The sequence below is a fragment of the Rhinopithecus roxellana genome, chromosome 7, assembly GCF_007565055.1.
Source record: "Rhinopithecus roxellana isolate Shanxi Qingling chromosome 7, ASM756505v1, whole genome shotgun sequence".
NCBI lineage: Eukaryota > Metazoa > Chordata > Mammalia > Primates > Cercopithecidae > Rhinopithecus > Rhinopithecus roxellana.
The window spans coordinates 112683743-112701676 of NC_044555.1; the positions used below are offsets into that span (position 1 = coordinate 112683743).

The window sequence follows — 17934 nt, forward strand, 5'->3', positions numbered from 1 at the left end:
ACAGTAGGCATTCATTAAATATGTGGCTAATGAATGACTTAAATGACCACATGGAATGTGATCTGTAGCCATTACAAAGCCCAGACATATCAGCTAAAACATCTGAGCCAAAGGTAAACTACAAAAGAACATGCAGACTCATAGCATGTCATTCTTTCAAAGCATTTTTCACTCACCAAAGGTTAATGTTCCTTTCAGTGAGCTTTACAGGCAGTGCTGAAGCAATGAAAATGAAAGCCATTGCTGTGATATTTCTGCTTTTAGAGACTGTATAACAAAGATACAGATAAAGCAGAACATTTGATTAGCTATCTATATGCCCCAGCTGGAGATCATCACAGGCTTTGCAAACACACCTACCATTGACCCTCAGCATCCCCATGGAGAAGCTGAATGACATCTCCATTTCTAATCAGGACGTCTTCTGAGCCTCTCTTCCTGCAGTCTGCTAGGGCTCTATATTTGCCTGGAGACTGTAAAGTTGTTTTTAAAAATTATATTACAAACTTGATTGCAAAACCACTTGCATAACTGCCTGCTCTGCGACATGAAGAATTTACTCTTTACTTCACTGGTAAATGTGGTAGCTGCAGCAGCTTTGCAGGAACAGATGGACATGAAGCAGTATGTGATGGGGGACAAAAAAAGGCAGAACAAGTTTATTTAATCTGAAGAATCAATTTTTATTTGAAAAAAAAGAATTACAACATGAAATATAGGGAAAATAGCAGAGCACAACTAATTTAAGTTACATTAATTATAAGCAGAAATCCAGAAAAAAACAAGTGTGAAAATAATAATTTTTAAATAGGGCTTTTGTAAACTACTCTCATGAAAATTTTATCTGGGCACATACAGACAGTAGCCCTGAACAAAATTTACTCATGCCCCAAAAAGAATTTCTGGGCTTTGTATTGTTTTACACAGGTTAAAATAATGGGCACAAAAGCTGTGGTTTCAACAAAAGCATATTAAATCATAATGTTGTGCTTTACTTGACCTTAGCCATTTTGCAGCCGTAATTTTAACTTAATTCATTAATAAACTAAATAATCCAAGGCACACCGATTGCATTTGGTTACAAAGTAGAGAAGAAATAATTTTCAAGTCCAAAAGTATTCTGAGATAAGAATCTTTCAAGCACAATATCTGACACATTAGATACATGATTTTTAAAAGACAGCGTACCATAATTAAAAGCTTTACTAAATGAAAGAAAAGAAGCATGTGCTGTGGTTTCTTTGTGTGTCCATTAACCTGAAAACAACATCTGCATCATTTGAGCTGAATGTCTTTTGCGCAGTATTTTTCCAAATGAGCTGAGAAGCAGGCAGGAAAGAGCTACTTGCCATTTGACATAGTAGCTTCATCAATATAGGAGAGCCATTTCCGACATGGGTCTCTACAAGGGAAGCAGCACCCATTATTGCTCAGTTTACAACTTGATCAAGTGAGGCCAAAAGAGCAGGCCATTCCAGCTTCTTTTTTTGGCAGGGAAGAAGAGTATATAGAATACATTGTGTTGCGTTTTTGTATGTTTTCCTTAGGAATTATTGGACAAAGAGAGAGAAACTAATAGGTTTTTCTATATTCCCATCCTCTGTGATTAAAGCATTCTTCAATTTTGCATATTAACTTTATCTTATGATACCATAGCTAGAAAAAAAAAATGCTTAAAGCTGAGTTCTTTACAATGCCTTCATAGATCATCTACAGCAAACGGTTAAACACAAACTGGCTTCCTCTGACTTTTTGCTCGCATTTAAAACCTACTTCTATCCATTCCATACTCTGCTAACATTAATTAAAGAAATTAAACTTCTTTTTATTATTAGTCTAAGCCTGAGATTCCCAAAGTGTGGGAGACAGACTGTTGTGGGTTCCTGAGACCCTTTCAAGGGGTCTGCAAGGTCAACATACATTAAGACACTATTTGCCTTTTTCATTTCTTTGGGGTTCTCAAGTTTTAAGGATGTAAAGGCTTCCTTCATTAAAAAGTTTGAGAACTGCAGGTATAGACAATTAACTCTGGACAAATATCTTATCAGCTCTAAGCCTCAGTTTCCTCCTCTGTAAATTGAAGGTAATAAAGCCTGCTCTTTTTCATACTAATACTGTGAATATTAATTGAGAAATCATTTGGCAAACTGTAAACTATCAGACAAATATGTATTATGGTCATCGTATTACTAGGAGAAACAATATCTACTTTTTTAAAGACTGCATTTCAGAGTCAATGCTGTACAGTTTTGTAATTATCCATGCCATTACCCTCTTTTTGTTTTGGGGTTTTTTTTTTTTTTTTTTTTTTGAGACAGAGTTTCACTCTTTTTGCTCAGGCTGGAGTGCAATGGCGCGATCTCAGCTCACTGCAACCTGCGCCTCCTGGGTTCAAGTGATTCTTCTGGCTCAGTCTCCTGAATAGCTGGGATTACAGGCATGCGCCACCACAACCGCCTAATTTTGTATTTTTAGTAGAGACGAGGTTTACCCTCTTCCACTAACAGTGGAACTGCCAAATGTAATTGATTCCTCTGAGGGGCACCAAGGAGCACTCTACCTCCAGGCATCACTCCTACCCTCCAAGCTGGTGACTTTAGAAAAGTAGGGATTTACCCCCAAACAGTCCTACCTCCTCTTTAATAACCCACTAGTATCCTCCCAACTTGCAAACTATTCCTTCTATAAACACTTTGACCCTAAAGCAACCTCCTTTAATTTTACAGGGTGCTCCCTTGCTCCAATATGCTGAGATTTTATATTATTAGTACATTTTGAGAACACACTAAAATATATCCCAAGATGTTATTAAATAGTTTTTAACGTATAATGCTTATTTCCTTTATTTTCTAATCTGGAATCCAAACTGCTTTTTAAAGTATATTTGAAGTTCCTTTGTTCTCTGATTTTATTTCACATGTCTGGATGGAAAACACAGTGGTGAAGCTCTACTAAAGATAAAACTGGGCAATGTATAGAGATTTGGAAAGATTGACTATTTCATCAACTTCAGTAGAAGTTCTATGTATAGGTCAAACAGGTTCTACTCAAAGAGAGAAGTGCTTCCTGATGTTCATAATAAGATTTATTTCAACTACTTTGGCAATGGCACACTCCTAATGGCCTCAAGGATGCTGACAAAAGATTGCCCCTATGTGCTCCACCTATGTTTCATTAGTAAAACTGCCTCAATAATTTTAATTTAATATATTATTACTAACCATGAGGGGCCTATTTTCTTCTTCATTTTCATCATAAGTAGGGTAGAAATAGTTGCTTGACCATTCCTCAGGTTCTTCAGAGATTTCTGCAGATTGTGACGCCTCAGTCCAAACTATAAGAAAAGTGTGGAATGTGGCAGTTACTTGATGGTGCTAATTTACCACAAGGTGAGAAATAAAACTAGCTATAATGCTTTAAAAAGTTGAATTTTAAAAAATGGATTAACCAATCTAATGTAAGCAGCAAATTAACAGATCTCATCCTGGCCACATTAAACTATTCATGCAATCTTGGAAAAGTCATTGTCACTTTTTTCTAACTTGGTTTCCTCACCTGCCAAATGAAGGTGTTAGTACTATGCTCTCCCCTTACTTTTTTGGGGGCCACAACATAGATGACCTGAGGGAAGTGACCTTTAACTGGATAACTGGAAACTCAACAACGCTATCATTACCTTTTTCTCCTCAACCAGTAGAGAAATCTTCCATATTAAGGATCATCATATTAAAGTGTTGAGTATCAGGCACACTGTTAGGCATTTCTCCAAAGAAGTCTATGCTATTGATCCTAGAGTTGCTTAGGTGATCCTCATGTATGCTTCTACAGCACTTTGTACTTCCCTGCTGTAACACTCACCAAATTTACTTTTAATTGCTTAACTATCTTTCTATTCTCCTAGCTTCATGAGTATGGCAGCTGAGTGTATCCTAATTAGACTATATGCCTAGCACTTTGCATAACTCCTGGAATGCAGATCGTGATATGTCAATATTTGTTGAATTAAATAAAGTATTTAAAATCACTTCAAATAAAACCATTCACAGAGGAAGAATAAATATTCCAGCTGTTAATGACTCTTCTCTATTCATTAAACCAAGGGTAAGTGAAATGCGCATTCCTTGAAGCCAGCATATATGTTTTATTCATCACTATTATCCTTTATAGCAGGGGTTCCCAAACTTGAACATGCATCAGAATCACAGAGAGAGCCTGTTAAAACTCAAGTGGCTGGGCCTTGCTCCCAGAGTTTCTGATCCAGAAGGTCTGAATAGAGCAAGAGAATTTGTCTTCTGTAAAAGTTTCCAGGTGATGCTGATGCTACTGGCCCAGGGACCACACTTTGACAACCAATACTCTCTAGTGCCCATCAGAGTATCTTGCATATGCAAGACATGAGAGTCTTATAAAAATGGGTTAACTGTATTTTGTTTATACAAAAATACCAAGTGGGTAGATTTCCAAATTAACAATGAAAGGTAAAAATTTGCACACCCATGAATCTTGTCTTAGGATGACCATGACACATACCTGTATTTGCTTCTGCCTGAACTGACGCAATTGCCTCACAGACCTCCACCACAGTGCTGGTGTGTTCCGATTCAGTTTCCTCAGTACTTATAAAAGCTCCCTGTTGCTTTCTGAAATAGTGATGTATAAAACTAAGTAAGCTTTTGTACAGTTTAAAAGTAAAAATAAATTTAAAGTGGTATTTCTTCCACTGATATCAAGTGTTAAGAACATGCTGAGAATCCATCCAAACAGCCAATACTCCTTATTTAAATCTGCGTGACAATAGGTTGTAATATACAAAAGCTTACATCTCAGATCCAAGCCGGCAGATTCTCCATTATGTAAGGACAAAAACTGCTCCCTTCTAGACCCAAAGTAGGTGTATTGTATACAATCCCCATTGCTCTGTGGACTTATAACATTGATGAATCAGGTAAGTTGTATATAAATGAAAATGAAACCTTCAACTGATTCATATTGTTGAGTATGTACCAACTACTATTAAGTCAATCACTGCATAAAACCTAAAGATGTTACTCCTATAATGTACAATAAAAGGTTGAGTTTTTGAACTCTGAAAGATAAAGACTTTCTGTGTAACTTTTAAATGGTTCTCCTAAATCTCCACGTGAACCACCACATGTTTCATCTGATTTTAGCTACCTCGGAAAGATGACATGCAGTGAAGGAAAAAACAGTATTCCTCATAAGTCATTCAATGATCCCCAGAGCATGCAGATGCTGCATGGTGAATCTCTGTGCCAGGCCTTCAGAATCAATGAGAGAATTCTTTCAGCATATATGCAAACGTTCAGTGAAAACTCCACCTTTTGGAATTTCTAGAGTCAGAATACGATGATGACATCTCTAAACCCATACCAGTGTGCTGTTATAGAAGACTGCCAGCTTCCTTAATGACTCCTGGTTGTGTCCAGGCTCAGTTCCCTCCCAGGATCCATACCTTCTGTCTATGTAGAGAGAGGCCAAATCACCAGCAAGAGGTCTCCATCAAGAGACTGTAAAACTGTGAACCAGTCCTTCATTTGCTCTGTTCCCATATTCTTACAACTCTCTTTTTCCAATCAGATCAAAGGTGACCAAAAATACTTTGGAAAAAAAAGGCTTATGAGCGCAGCCTCCTTTCCTGTCAGCCTACATGTAATTCTTCCAATGATATATTAAAAATAAAGCATTTTCAATCATGTTTAAAAATCAACCCAAGGGATAACTATTAAGAACTATCAGCCTCCAATATAAGGCTGGACCTGAGAAAATGATGTGTTTATGGAATTTGATGAGTTATTGCTAAACTGGTGGATGGTGCTTGTCTGAGATACTTTAATTACATTGTTTCATGTTACATACAGAATACAAAAGATTGCAGGAGTGCTATTTCTTAAAGAATAATCACTTACTCATCATTCTGCTGAAGAGAAATCTGAATCTTATCCTGTTCTGTTAATTGATCCTGTTGCTTTCTTTTTTTAACTGAGAAATAAAACAAAGCGTATTATCATTCAGAAGTCATACTTCTTACTTCCTTAAAGGCCAATGACTTTCACACACACACACACACGCATCCTTGCCATTAGACTTAACCTTCACAGACTTGAAATAATCAGAGGGAAGGCCGGTCTCAAGTTTGAATCTGGAAAGGTCTGAATCATATAATATTTTATTCAAGAAGTTCAAGTTTAGAAGTAGAACTGGCTCCCATTCCAACATTATTGAGCAATGATTACTCGAGAAACTAAGCAGAGTCATCTCATGGAAAGGACTGGGAATTACCACAATCAGCTCACTGTGTTGCTTCTCAACTGCTTCTTAAGCACAAGGGTTCATTTTCTAGTGTAAAGTTCATTCTTCAAAACAGTTTAAACAACCCTTTGAATCTCGATCTCCTACTAATTAAATTAACAAATCTTCTCATTGTAATAGTGTAAAGTAAATATCAGCCCCATTCTCGGGAAAAATAATTTAAAAATCTGAGTCAATAAGCTGTTACTATACCTTGTGTTCTGAAGAATGCATGCTTGAATTTACCTGTCAAAAGTTCCTGCTGCTTCAACAAAATATTTCTTATTTCTTTTAGCCATGTCATCTTCACATCTACATTAGGAGCCTAAAGATTAAAAAAAAAAAAGGGAGGTGGTACACATTTCCTTTTAAAAAGGATGTACTATAATACAACAAATGTAATTGTGTACATAAAATATTATCGACTCCCTATAACACCATACTCAAATCTTAACCATCTGATTGTTAAAATTTTTATGAAGCAAATCATTCACTATCAGATTAGATGAGATAATATAATCAGAACCATTTTTGCTGTAATCCCAGGACTTTGGGAGGCCAAGGTGGGCAGATCTCTTGAGCCCAGGAGTTTGAGACCAGCCTGGGCAACATAGGGAAACCCCATCTCTACAAAAAATAATAATAATTAGCCAGGTGTGCTGGCATGTGCCTGTAGTCCCAGCTACTTGGGTGGGCAAGGTGGGAGAATCGCTTGAGCCTGGGAGGCAGAGGTTGAAGTGAGCTGAGATCACACCACTGCACTCCAGCCTGAGCAATAGGGTGAGACACTGTCTCAAAAAAAAATCCATTTTGAAATTGCCCTTAAATAATGGTATAATAATGCTTGGATGAAAATGTGAAATATAATTTCACTTATTTTGTCTTTACAGGAGGATTATTTTTAAAATATAATGCTTTGATGTTTAATTTTAGTAACATAAAACAAGTTCTATTATTTCTGAAAAGGCCATCTATTGCACAATAACCTTGGTGACTGATGGTAACATGAAAGCCTCCTTAAATATCCTCCCACTACTTACAAGATATTTGTTAAATGATACCAAATATTATACCTTAAACAAACCAAGAAAAAGTATTTTCATAGATTGTAGTCAACTAGTAAAGAATTACAACAAATAGAAAACACTGAGCATTTTTAACAGATAACAGCACATTGACAAGTCATGATACAAATATTTATTGTAATGACAACATCCTCTTGAAATGTTCTGATTCCTCTTCCCTTCCCTGAAACACGTTGCACCCTATACGACTGGCCAGGGCTTTAACCATGTTCTTTAGAAGTAGAAAGCAAGTCTGAACTGTCACATCCCCATGTCTCATAATCAGGTACCCCTAGAATGCTTAGCACAAGAGGAACTCAGAAATATTACAATTCCATAACTTGGAAACTTGATGGGGACAGAGAAGTACCTGCCAAGCTGTCAGCTCTAGTTGATAAGTCTCCTATGTAGTTGTGAAAACTTGAAGCCCTAGAGAACACCACAGGCACATCTCAATGTAGCTACTAGAAAACATTTAAATACATCACAAAGAATATTCAAATAATATTTAACTGACCTACATGAAAGGAGTGGAAATTTTGAAGTGTGACCAAAATTATTTTTGTTTATAAATTCGGGCTTTTGTATTTCAATGCAGGTTTTGGTTTCTAGAAGAATTTTTAAATGACCAACCTGGACAATATAAACTTCTTCCTTTTCACCATACCAGATTTCAAACTTGCGGTTATCACCTTTTACATATTCAGTGATTCCAACTTCATCCATCTATAATAAATAAGTCAAAATTTTCATGAGCATTTCTTTTGAATATGAAATTACATTAAATCTACCCTATCATATTCTAAATGAAACAGAATTTCTCTTGGGCAGAAAAATACATGTTATATTTAATGAATATGAAATGATAATTACAATCATAGACGAGAGTATTTAAATGTTTTCATTGAACTATGCACTTTATAGTTCAGATTGCATGCTTCATTTCAGTGGTTGACACAAATGTTATAAATCTGAACATCCAAGTAGCCCATCTAAGATCTAATTATGTTATAAATTAATAGTACACTATTAAAACAAATTATTGGGTCAAACACAGAAGTAATTAAACATCAATAAAGAAAAGCCACTGAAAATTAATTTAAATGGTTATTTAGAATAATCATTTGACAGATCATTTAATCTTACAAATTACAATTTATTTTGATAGAAGTCTTACAAGTTACAAACATTTAATTTATGGGACAGGAGAGAACCAGCCAGGTACACAAGGATCTCTCTATTTTCCACCAATCTCTTGGCCTTTCTAAAAAAAAAAAAAAACAAATAATATGTCATGGGACATTGTTGTCTTTTTGTACCCAGTGACACTTCTGTACACAATATCTCTTCCTTACCGCAGTTTTTTCTTCTCCTCAACGTCATCATGCAAGTCATAAACTCTTCCATTTTCTTTCATCATTTTCTGCTAACAGCTTGGCTAATTGCATTTTAGGCAATCTCATTCCTTTGCACAAACATTCTTTTAGTCCTTTCTGCCTTCCTCTTTTCTTTCAGTTCTTATGTAGTTATCTAAAGGAGTATCTCACTCTCTGTTCTAGTTATGAGCTCCCCAAATGGCCCTAGTTAGAGCTGATAAGCATTAAAGGTAGTGCTAGGGAGATTGCCATACCAAGGAGAAGAAAAGCACTTATGCTTAGAAATGTAATAACATATTAATGAAAGAACCCATGACATCCACCCTGAATGTAAGTAAGAAGTTATTTTCACAATGTCCCAAACTATCTTTATATTCTCACTCCACCATTCCAACTAACCTACTTCTGCTCAAATATCACAATTTAAGATGAATAGTAATCTCATATTCAATATTTTTAAAAATTAATTTTGTTTCATTACATGGTTTTGTCTTAATAACATGATAAGCTGGAAGGCACACAGGCTTTGAAGTTAGAGAGGTCTGATTGGAATACATCTCTACCATTCACTAGCTAGCTATGTGTCTCGGTGCAAGTTGCTTAACTTTTCTAAACTTCAGTTTCCTCAACTATAAAATGGAAAGAACATCTATTTCATAGGGTTGATATAAGGACTAAATAGCATGGAGTGAATGCTTAGATTCTATAATGAGCTTTTTAAAGTATGAGTTTGCTTTCTACTCCTTCCCCTATTTAAATTGCAATTTTTTTTTGTTATTTTTTATTGCAAACATCTAGTACATCATTATCGATGAGGTGAACTTTTCTGAGTTGCCCTGGAAATCTAACCATTATGTATTACACATAGTAAGGACTATGTGAAGGTTTGTTAAATTTTTAAAAATCAATGATAATAAACACATGAACTAAGGAATCTAAAGGACTCGAATCTCCCCATCTGGTCAACTTTGACTTTAGATAGGGCCTTTCCTTGCATATAAGTGGCCAACTTAAAATATAACATATAAATCATTAGAAAGTACACGGTCAGGCCATGGGATTCCAGCTTTGTATGGTGCAGTCAAAACAAGAGTTCATTTAAAGTGAGGGACATAGACAAAGGCAACAACAGACACTGGGGACTACCAGAGGAGGGATGGAGGGGGAGGGACAAGGGTTGGAAAACTAACTCTTGGGGACAATGCTCAGTACCTGGGTGATGGGATACTTGTACCCCAAACCTCAACATCATGCAATACAGCCAGGTAACAAACCTGCAGATGTACCCCCTGAATCTAAAATAAAAGTTAAAAAAAAAGTGAGAGAGAAGGTTATGATCCTCTCTAAAAAGGGTAAGACTTTGAAACCAATAACCCAAATTGTTAAACAACACATTGACTAGGAATGCTAGCAATTGCTTAATGCTGGAATCTCATGATAAGCAGGCAAGCAGAAGTGAGCATAGTGAACCCTAAGAAATATCCTAATTTTCAGTGGTATCACCATTTTCCCGGGAATCCTGGTCTAAAGCCTTGTAGGCATCACTGGCTAATGTTTTTTATTAAGGATATTCAGCATTACTGGAGAACCAAAGAAGAATCAGAAAGATTTTCTTCCTTCAATGTCAGGTATTATTTAATTTTTGAAGCTAGTAAGTCATCAAGCCCATCTGTCTACTTTCTATTGAAATGTTTCTTGCATCTATCCCACGTTCTCTGTTTCCATGGTACTTACTGCAGTTTCAGTTCTCATGACTTAATCACCTAATATCCCCCTTACTTTAATGTACTCAAGAAACCTTTTATTAGCATGTCCATCATTGTAACAAATTAAAGGTAAAACAGAAAATTAATATGAAATAGAAATACTGTATTAGGTAGAAATTAGGTCACCTCACAATAAAATGTACATCAAATGAATTTGGGTCAAATATGCCTAGGAAGGTAAAGTACCTTCCCAAGGAATAGGTATACAGATAGCAAGAGATTTGAGCCCTCTCTGACACAGATTACAAGTTTTTGGTTCTCAATCAATGTTTATTAATGACTTAGAAGGCCCTTTGAGATTTGGGGACTTAGAGGTGGATGCTAAAATCAAAGGAGCAACTGGATGAAAACAAGAGTTTTAAAGAAGCTGCTGTGGGTTCAGAGTGAAGCAGGGAAAACAGATGATAGGCAGAACTACTTCTTTTTGACCTGACCCTGGGCAGGAACCTTGTTAGAAACAACTAGGGGCTGCTGATCCTATGGGAACAATGAAAAGCAAGGCCTGCTTATAGGTAGTCTCCTAATACAAACACCTCATGCCTGTCTCAAAACATATTGCCTGTCCTCTTTATAACTGCTGCTGAAAATTTCATCAATTGTCAAATATACTGGTGATGAGAACCTTGAAAGAACATGCTCATGAAAAGTGACTAATGTGATAGTGGTTGGGGAATTAAGGACAATCATTTTCTCTATTTTTGAAATTTTCTGTGACAAATGTTATATTGGTTTTAGAATTTAAAATTCAAAAGATGAAATTCATTAGATGTAAAAAAACTTCAAATTTGTCAATTATGAGTATCACGTGAATTGGAAGTTCCTCTTCTCTAATGGAGAAACCAGCTGTATCATTGGGTTGTCAATAACTTCCCCAAACAAAACTGTTCTCATTTTAATAACAAACTAATATTAGGAAAAAATGGGGATTTGGTTTATAGGAGAGAATAAAGTAATTTTGAAAGATGGAACAGGACAGATATGGAAAGGATTCAGCTATAGGTGGCTTTGAACACCCAGGAAGGGTGGAGTTAGGGAATGGAGGAGGAACACGGAAAGGAAGGTGGGGACATGCTAAATACAAAAGTTATCCATTTTTAAATTGCACTGAGGAAAAGGAGGTAACTCTTTCCTCCCTGTCTCTCCTGTAGCATAAGGCTCCTTTCTAACAAGACCAAGAACTCCACCCAGTGCCACTGGAAAGACAGTGCTTATGAGGAGGCTGGGACACTCCTTATAATCTCAAGCCATGCTCTTCAGGATGCTATGGAGCCCCTTTGGGGAATACCTAATATTGTAGTGAGAAGAAAGGGAGGAATCAAAGCTCTGAATTCCCTCACCTTCACTTCAAGCAGAGAAGTTATGATTCATCTGCCTTCTACATAAGACTTAAGATTAAAAAAAAAAAACCCAAAGATGTGCAGCTACAGTATAAAACGTACTATTTGAAACAATAAAAAAAGTACAAACTGGGAGACACACACACACACACACACGAAACAATACTACATTACCCGATACAAATTGTCTTACTTTCCAGCAGTGTTTAAAACTGTATGATGGGAATCTATCAGAGCCTTCTCCACTTTCAACACGCCTTTTGCAAAAAACAATGGCTTTTTCATACAAGAAAAGGTGTCGCTGCATTGGTTTGAATCTAGCCAAATCCTTCATTTTTGTAGCACCTTTCTTGTGTCCTATCCAAACACTGAATCCACCTTGCATTATCATCTTGCCCAGTTCATTTAAGTTTCCCTAGAATGGAAAATCAAAATCCATTAGTAGAAAGCAAAGCTACATTCAGCTCTCTGACATCAACATGTTAGTGTTTAGCTTGAGCTACTAAAACCCTGAAGAATAATTTATGTTTTTTAAAAACTTAACTTTGTATGTTAAAACATGGCATGCACCACATAAGTACAAAATTACTGTGGGGGTGGGGGACAAAAGAAACTTCCTTTTCTCTGGCTTCATATCATCTGGAGGTATTTCAGACAGGGTAAGTCTCCCCATCTCTTCTTCAGTCCTGATTGGTGCATGATATATACCAGTTCAAGTTTTCCCACTGGGTGGAGCTAATCTGTTAAAAGGCGACACAAGTGCTAAAGATTTGATTCTTTTCTTTCCTGTCTATTCCTATCTATAGGGGCAAGCAGCAATTACGGAACAATACGTTTTCTTAGCTGACCTAAGCATTCCTTAAGCAGGATCTCCCAGGTCTGGGATTGGGGGAAGACCGTTGTGGACAAGGGGGATCTCATAAATCCATTTGACTGCTGATCTGAAGCCAATTCTCCACTTAGCATTATCAGTAGTAATATCAACATTTTGATCTCCATTTATCTGATTCTTATATGTTATTTCTCAATTGGTTCCAAGAGGGGAAAAGGGATGTTGAGATGTCGACCCTCTAAAATTCCAACAATTATTAAAATGTGCTTACAATATAGCCATTTATTGCAATCTGATGCATAGAATCATTAACTGACTTCAGTAAATCCAGCATTGCATCGAGTGCCTCCTTTAACAGAGCAGATCCTTCACAGTCTTTGCTATATTTTAATAGCTCCTGTAATTAGAAATCAGGAATTAATATTAGGCAGATATTAATATCTGATTGAAATGAATAAGTTTTTGGCTAACATGCTTTCAAGCTGGAATCCAAATATAATGTCACATTTTGTAGTAATTCCTTTTACATGCTCTTTGCTGCAGTAATATTTTTAATAACTGCCAAAATAGAGGAAGTAGAATAGTGACTGAATCGTATAAAACAAAGGACATTTAATGCTTCTGAAATTGAAGTATAATAGCTATTAAGACACATCAGAGATCAGTTTTTAAAGCCATTACATGTAGGGTTCTTTTGTCCTCTATATACAATAATTTGTTTTAGCCATGATGCACTCATAACACATATAGCACAGAACATTATGAAAATTCATTTTAAAACAAGTTGTATTGTATTTATATTTAACACAAGATTCTAGTAATCCTCTTGCATCATACTAGGGGAGTGCCATTTGCATTTTTCATTAGGAAGGCCCCTATGAAATACTGCCTCAAAACTATAAGAAATATTTGTTTGTTTAGTTCTTCTTACAAATATTTAAAGTTCTTCAGTAAAACATTGTGCGGAAATCAACACAACTTGTATGAAACATTAAATAGCTAAGACTCCAGATATTCTCAGCCTGATATCTATGCCTATGGCATTTGTAGCCACAGTGAATTGATGGAGCACACTGCAAAATTCTGCCAAATCCAGCCTTCCCAGTCATTGAGCCTACCTATTTCTAGTGCTTCCTAGTAAACTATTTCCTTTTCAATGGCTTTGCCATATCTGACTCAAAAAGTAAAGAAACAAACAAATGCTTCATATAATTACCTTCAACAATAACTGATATTTAGTGATTCGTTGCACTGGTTTGAGTAAATAGGAATCCAGTCTAAGTCTGTGTTTTAACTTTCTTTGACATTCCTGTCATTAAAAGATAAATATCAATAAAATTAAATTGACATGTACCCTGTGAAAATGCCAAGTGTTCATTGATTAAACCTAATGCCCCAATGTTTCTTACATCTCAAAGAAAATTTATTGGAAAAATCACTGTTATAGTACAGAAATTACAAGACACAGTATATCTGAAAAACTACCATAAACACTGTTTCAAGGATTGGAGAGGTAAACAATTTCAACATTTCAAAGATTTAAAAGTTTTCAAATATAAATTCATATTGATGTGGAATGCTTAAAAGGTGTGAAAGCAGGGAATGACTATAGATTAACATGATTAAAACATTCTTTAATATATTCAAGAAAATTCACAAAAGACCAAGCTCTATAAGCCAAGGCTCAGAAAAGAAATTGGTTGTGCTGAATATAAATCAGACTGGATATGAGAACAAAATTTTTAACATCACAAGAAAAATAAAGCCTCCTCAACTGGTGCTATACTTCAACCAGTAATTGGCCCATTGCCACTATAAATATAAAGGTCACGACATTGTGTTTTGGGAACATTGTAGGGGTCCATAGTTTGGGCAAGATGCAGGTATTTAGGATGAAATGTGCATAGAGAAAGTACAGAACATAAAGGGATTGGGGAAACAATATGCCTGAATAAGAACCATGGCTCTCCTCTGAATATGGGTAAAATCCAATACACAATCTAATTCAAACAAGAGTTAAAGATGGAGGACTGCTATTAGGTTGGTGCAAAAGTGATTGCAGCTTTTGCCATTACTTTCAGTGGCAAAAAACGCAGTAACTTTTGCACCAACTTGATGCATGCACTTAAATCTCCTTACTCATGACACACAACTAAAATGATGGAAAAGTTATCTTACTAGGCAAAATCACACAGTTATGAAGAAGATGAGAAAGGGGAAAACTTCAGTAAAATTTGGAAACTGGAAACCAAACTTAGAAGTGGTCAACAACTGAGCACACTGGAGAAAAGTGGATTTCAAGCTGGTGGAGGAAAAAGCCAAGGAACAACTCAATTTATGTTATAAACATCTCCTCCCTGCCCTCCACAAAGTCTCATGGATTATAGACACCAAGTACCTCTGAAAGTGGGAGGTAAAGTTGAGGTTCAAGAAAGGATGCTTGTTGAAAGTCTTTTAAAGAAGTAATTAGATAATAACAAATGTTGGTGAGGATATGGAGCAATTAATACCCTCATACACTGCTGTCAGAAATGTAAAATGGTGCAGTAACTTTAGAAAAGAGTCCAGCAGTTTCTCAAAAAAGTTAAATGTAGAGTTACTATATGACCCAGCACTTTTACTCCCAGGTATATAGCCAAGAGGAATGAAAACACATGTCTACAAAAAAACTTGTACAAAAGCATTCTTAGCAGCATTGTTCACAATAATCAAAAGGTAGAAACAAGCCAAATGTGCATCAATCAATGAATGGATAAATAAAATGCTATACATCCATATAATGGAATATTATTCAACCACAAATAGGAATAAAAAACTAATACATGCTACAACATGGATGAACCACTAAAATATTATGCTAAATGAAAGAAAGAAGTCAAACACAAAAGACCACATATTGTATGATTCCATTTATATGAAATGTCCAGAATAGGTAAATCTATTGAAGACAGCAAGTAGATTAGTGGTTGCCTACGGCTGATAAGATTGGGGAAAAAAGGGAAGGTAACTGCTAAAAGGTACTGGTTTCTTTCTAGTGATAAAAACATTATTAAATTGCTTATGGTGATGGTTGTCAACCTTGTGAATACAGTAAAACCACTGACTTGTATACTTTAAAAGGGTAAACTGATGGCATTTTAATTATATCTCAATACAGCTGTTACAAAAAGAAAATAAATGGCATGAAAAATCTAAATCAAAGCAATAAGGCTCTCAGATAACCATACCACTTTGCACAGCTGGGTGCCTTCTCTTCCCTTCCTTTGGCAGAAAAATGGATGTTTATCTAGAAAGAGTAAAACACAGGGCCTGTGGACTAAAGGATACAAGGTTCAATTTAGGGCAGAGTACCATATTGAAAAATATTCAAGCACTCTCCATGTTATATCTCAAACAAGTGACCCTCAGCCTTTTCTCCCAACTTGGCTACCACAACACAAGCATCCAGATCATTATACACAAGGTAGCAGTTCAAGGAATCTGACCAGCCTAATAGAAATGCTCCAAAGATACAGGTATGGGGGAATCCCTTCAAGCAAATAGCTTGAGACAAATAACTCAACAATGAGGATCATGGTCAATAAACCCACACACGCCCTGGAAACTTCCAATGAGATTTTTAGTCTTTACTCCTAATGTAAGTGGATAGACAAGTATCATCAGACATTTGAGGAGAGCATCAAAGATGGGTAATAGAAACCAAACGAAGAGAAATAGAAAGAAAAAAAGCAACATGAAGACAACAGAAGCTGTGCAGGGAGAAGAAAACAATTTTTAGAAGAAAAATCAATTATCATCTTTGTATAAATGAATGAAGATACTGAATTCATAAAATGAAAACAGAATTCTATTAAAGGAAACATTGAAAAAACAGAAAAAGGATGAGGGCTCTTCAAAATTAAAAACACAATGGCAGAAATGGAAACCTCAATAGAAGGACCAGAAACTAGAGTAAGAAGACAAAGAATAGAAAATAGAAAAGATAAGATAATTAGAGGACCAGTCCAGGATATCCAATATCTGTGCAACAGAAATTCCAAAAAGAGAAAATGGAGAAAATTGGGTGGAGGAAATCAAAGAAAAACTCCAAGTAAATTTGGACAAGAGGTTCCAAATTCAAATTTATCACCCCAAGACTAGCATAATGGATAAAAAAAACAGTGCCAACATTTGAACACTGAAAATAAAATAAGTTGTCATAAGCTTTCAGAGGACAGAAACTAAGTCACCTGCAAAGGAGCAAAAATTAAAATGGCATCAGATTTCTGAATAGCAACACTGGAAGCTAGAAGACAATTAAGCAACACCTTCAAAATTCTGAGTATAATTATTTCTTACCTAGAATTCTATACACAGCCAAACTAGCAACAAAGTCTTAGGGTAGAATAAAGATATTTGCAGACACATACACTCTCAAAAACTTTTATGTACCGTGTACACTTTCTCAGGAAAACTACTGGAGGATGTGTTCCACCAAACAAGGGAGGTAGACAAGAAAGATAAAGACATGGCACCTAGGAAGGAGGAGAGCCTATGCAGCAGACGACAGGTGAGGAGAATTCCAAAAATTATGTTCACCAAGATGCCCAGATGACAGCTGTGCAACAGGCCTACTGAGTCTAGACAAGCAAGACAGAAAACCCCAGGAGATATTTCTTTAAGAATATGAAATTCAGAGAAAATAGAATGTGTTTCAATGTAATAAGAAGAGATTTTTGTAACTCCCACATCTGGGAGAGGCTGGGGTAGAATAATGATAAGTATCTAGAAAACTGAGTAAAAAGACCATTGCAAGACAAACAGAAGGGAAGGAAAAGCAACCCTATTATACCACATGATTCATCTGAGCAAAGAAATTACATAGTCTTAATTTAACACCGTATATCTAACCAAAATTACGATATGACTATAGTGGAGATTTTGAAAGAAAAGAAGTGTATTTGTATATGTGGTAGTTGGGTGGGAGGCTGTGAAAGAGAGCTAAATCTTCATCTTCCATAGGATAAAGGAGAAAGATAAGCATGCCATTTGGAGCTATGGAGGTAAATACCAAAGAATGTAGCTAAAAGTGCTGAAAGTGTTTGCCTCTGGGAAGTTACAAATGTGTTTGTGTGTGTTGGGGGGGAGGGTGGATTTGCTCTTTAACCTATATATGTATATGCATATGTAACGTACTTAAAGTAGAAAATGAATTTATGATTAAGAAATATCCTAATATCTTCCAGAAAGAGTATATCCAATACTTGAATA

General features: G+C 35.9%; 1 protein-coding gene across 7 annotated transcripts in view; it reads right to left on the bottom strand.

The window, feature by feature from the left end:
* Positions 1–664: 664 nt before the first annotated feature.
* MCF2 (MCF.2 cell line derived transforming sequence) overlaps positions 665–17934 on the bottom strand; it is a 122605-nt gene continuing 105335 nt past the window's right edge. For 2 of the 7 annotated variants that reach the window (XM_010388742.2, XM_010388746.2), the window contains 9 exons: positions 13901–13993; positions 12956–13081; positions 12046–12267; positions 8007–8099; positions 6556–6634; positions 5928–6000; positions 4531–4640; positions 3222–3334; positions 665–1402 (listed from right to left, as the gene is read on the bottom strand). In XM_010388742.2, the coding sequence (XP_010387044.1) occupies positions 1370–1402; positions 3222–3334; positions 4531–4640; positions 5928–6000; positions 6556–6634; positions 8007–8099; positions 12046–12267; positions 12956–13081; positions 13901–13993 (942 nt within the window). In that variant the 3' untranslated portion in view covers positions 665–1369. The remainder of the gene's footprint in view (positions 1403–3221; positions 3335–4530; positions 4641–5927; positions 6001–6555; positions 6635–8006; positions 8100–12045; positions 12268–12955; positions 13082–13900; positions 13994–17934) is intronic. The other 5 variants (XM_010388743.1, XM_010388745.2, XM_010388749.2 and 2 more) reach the window with 3 other exon arrangements.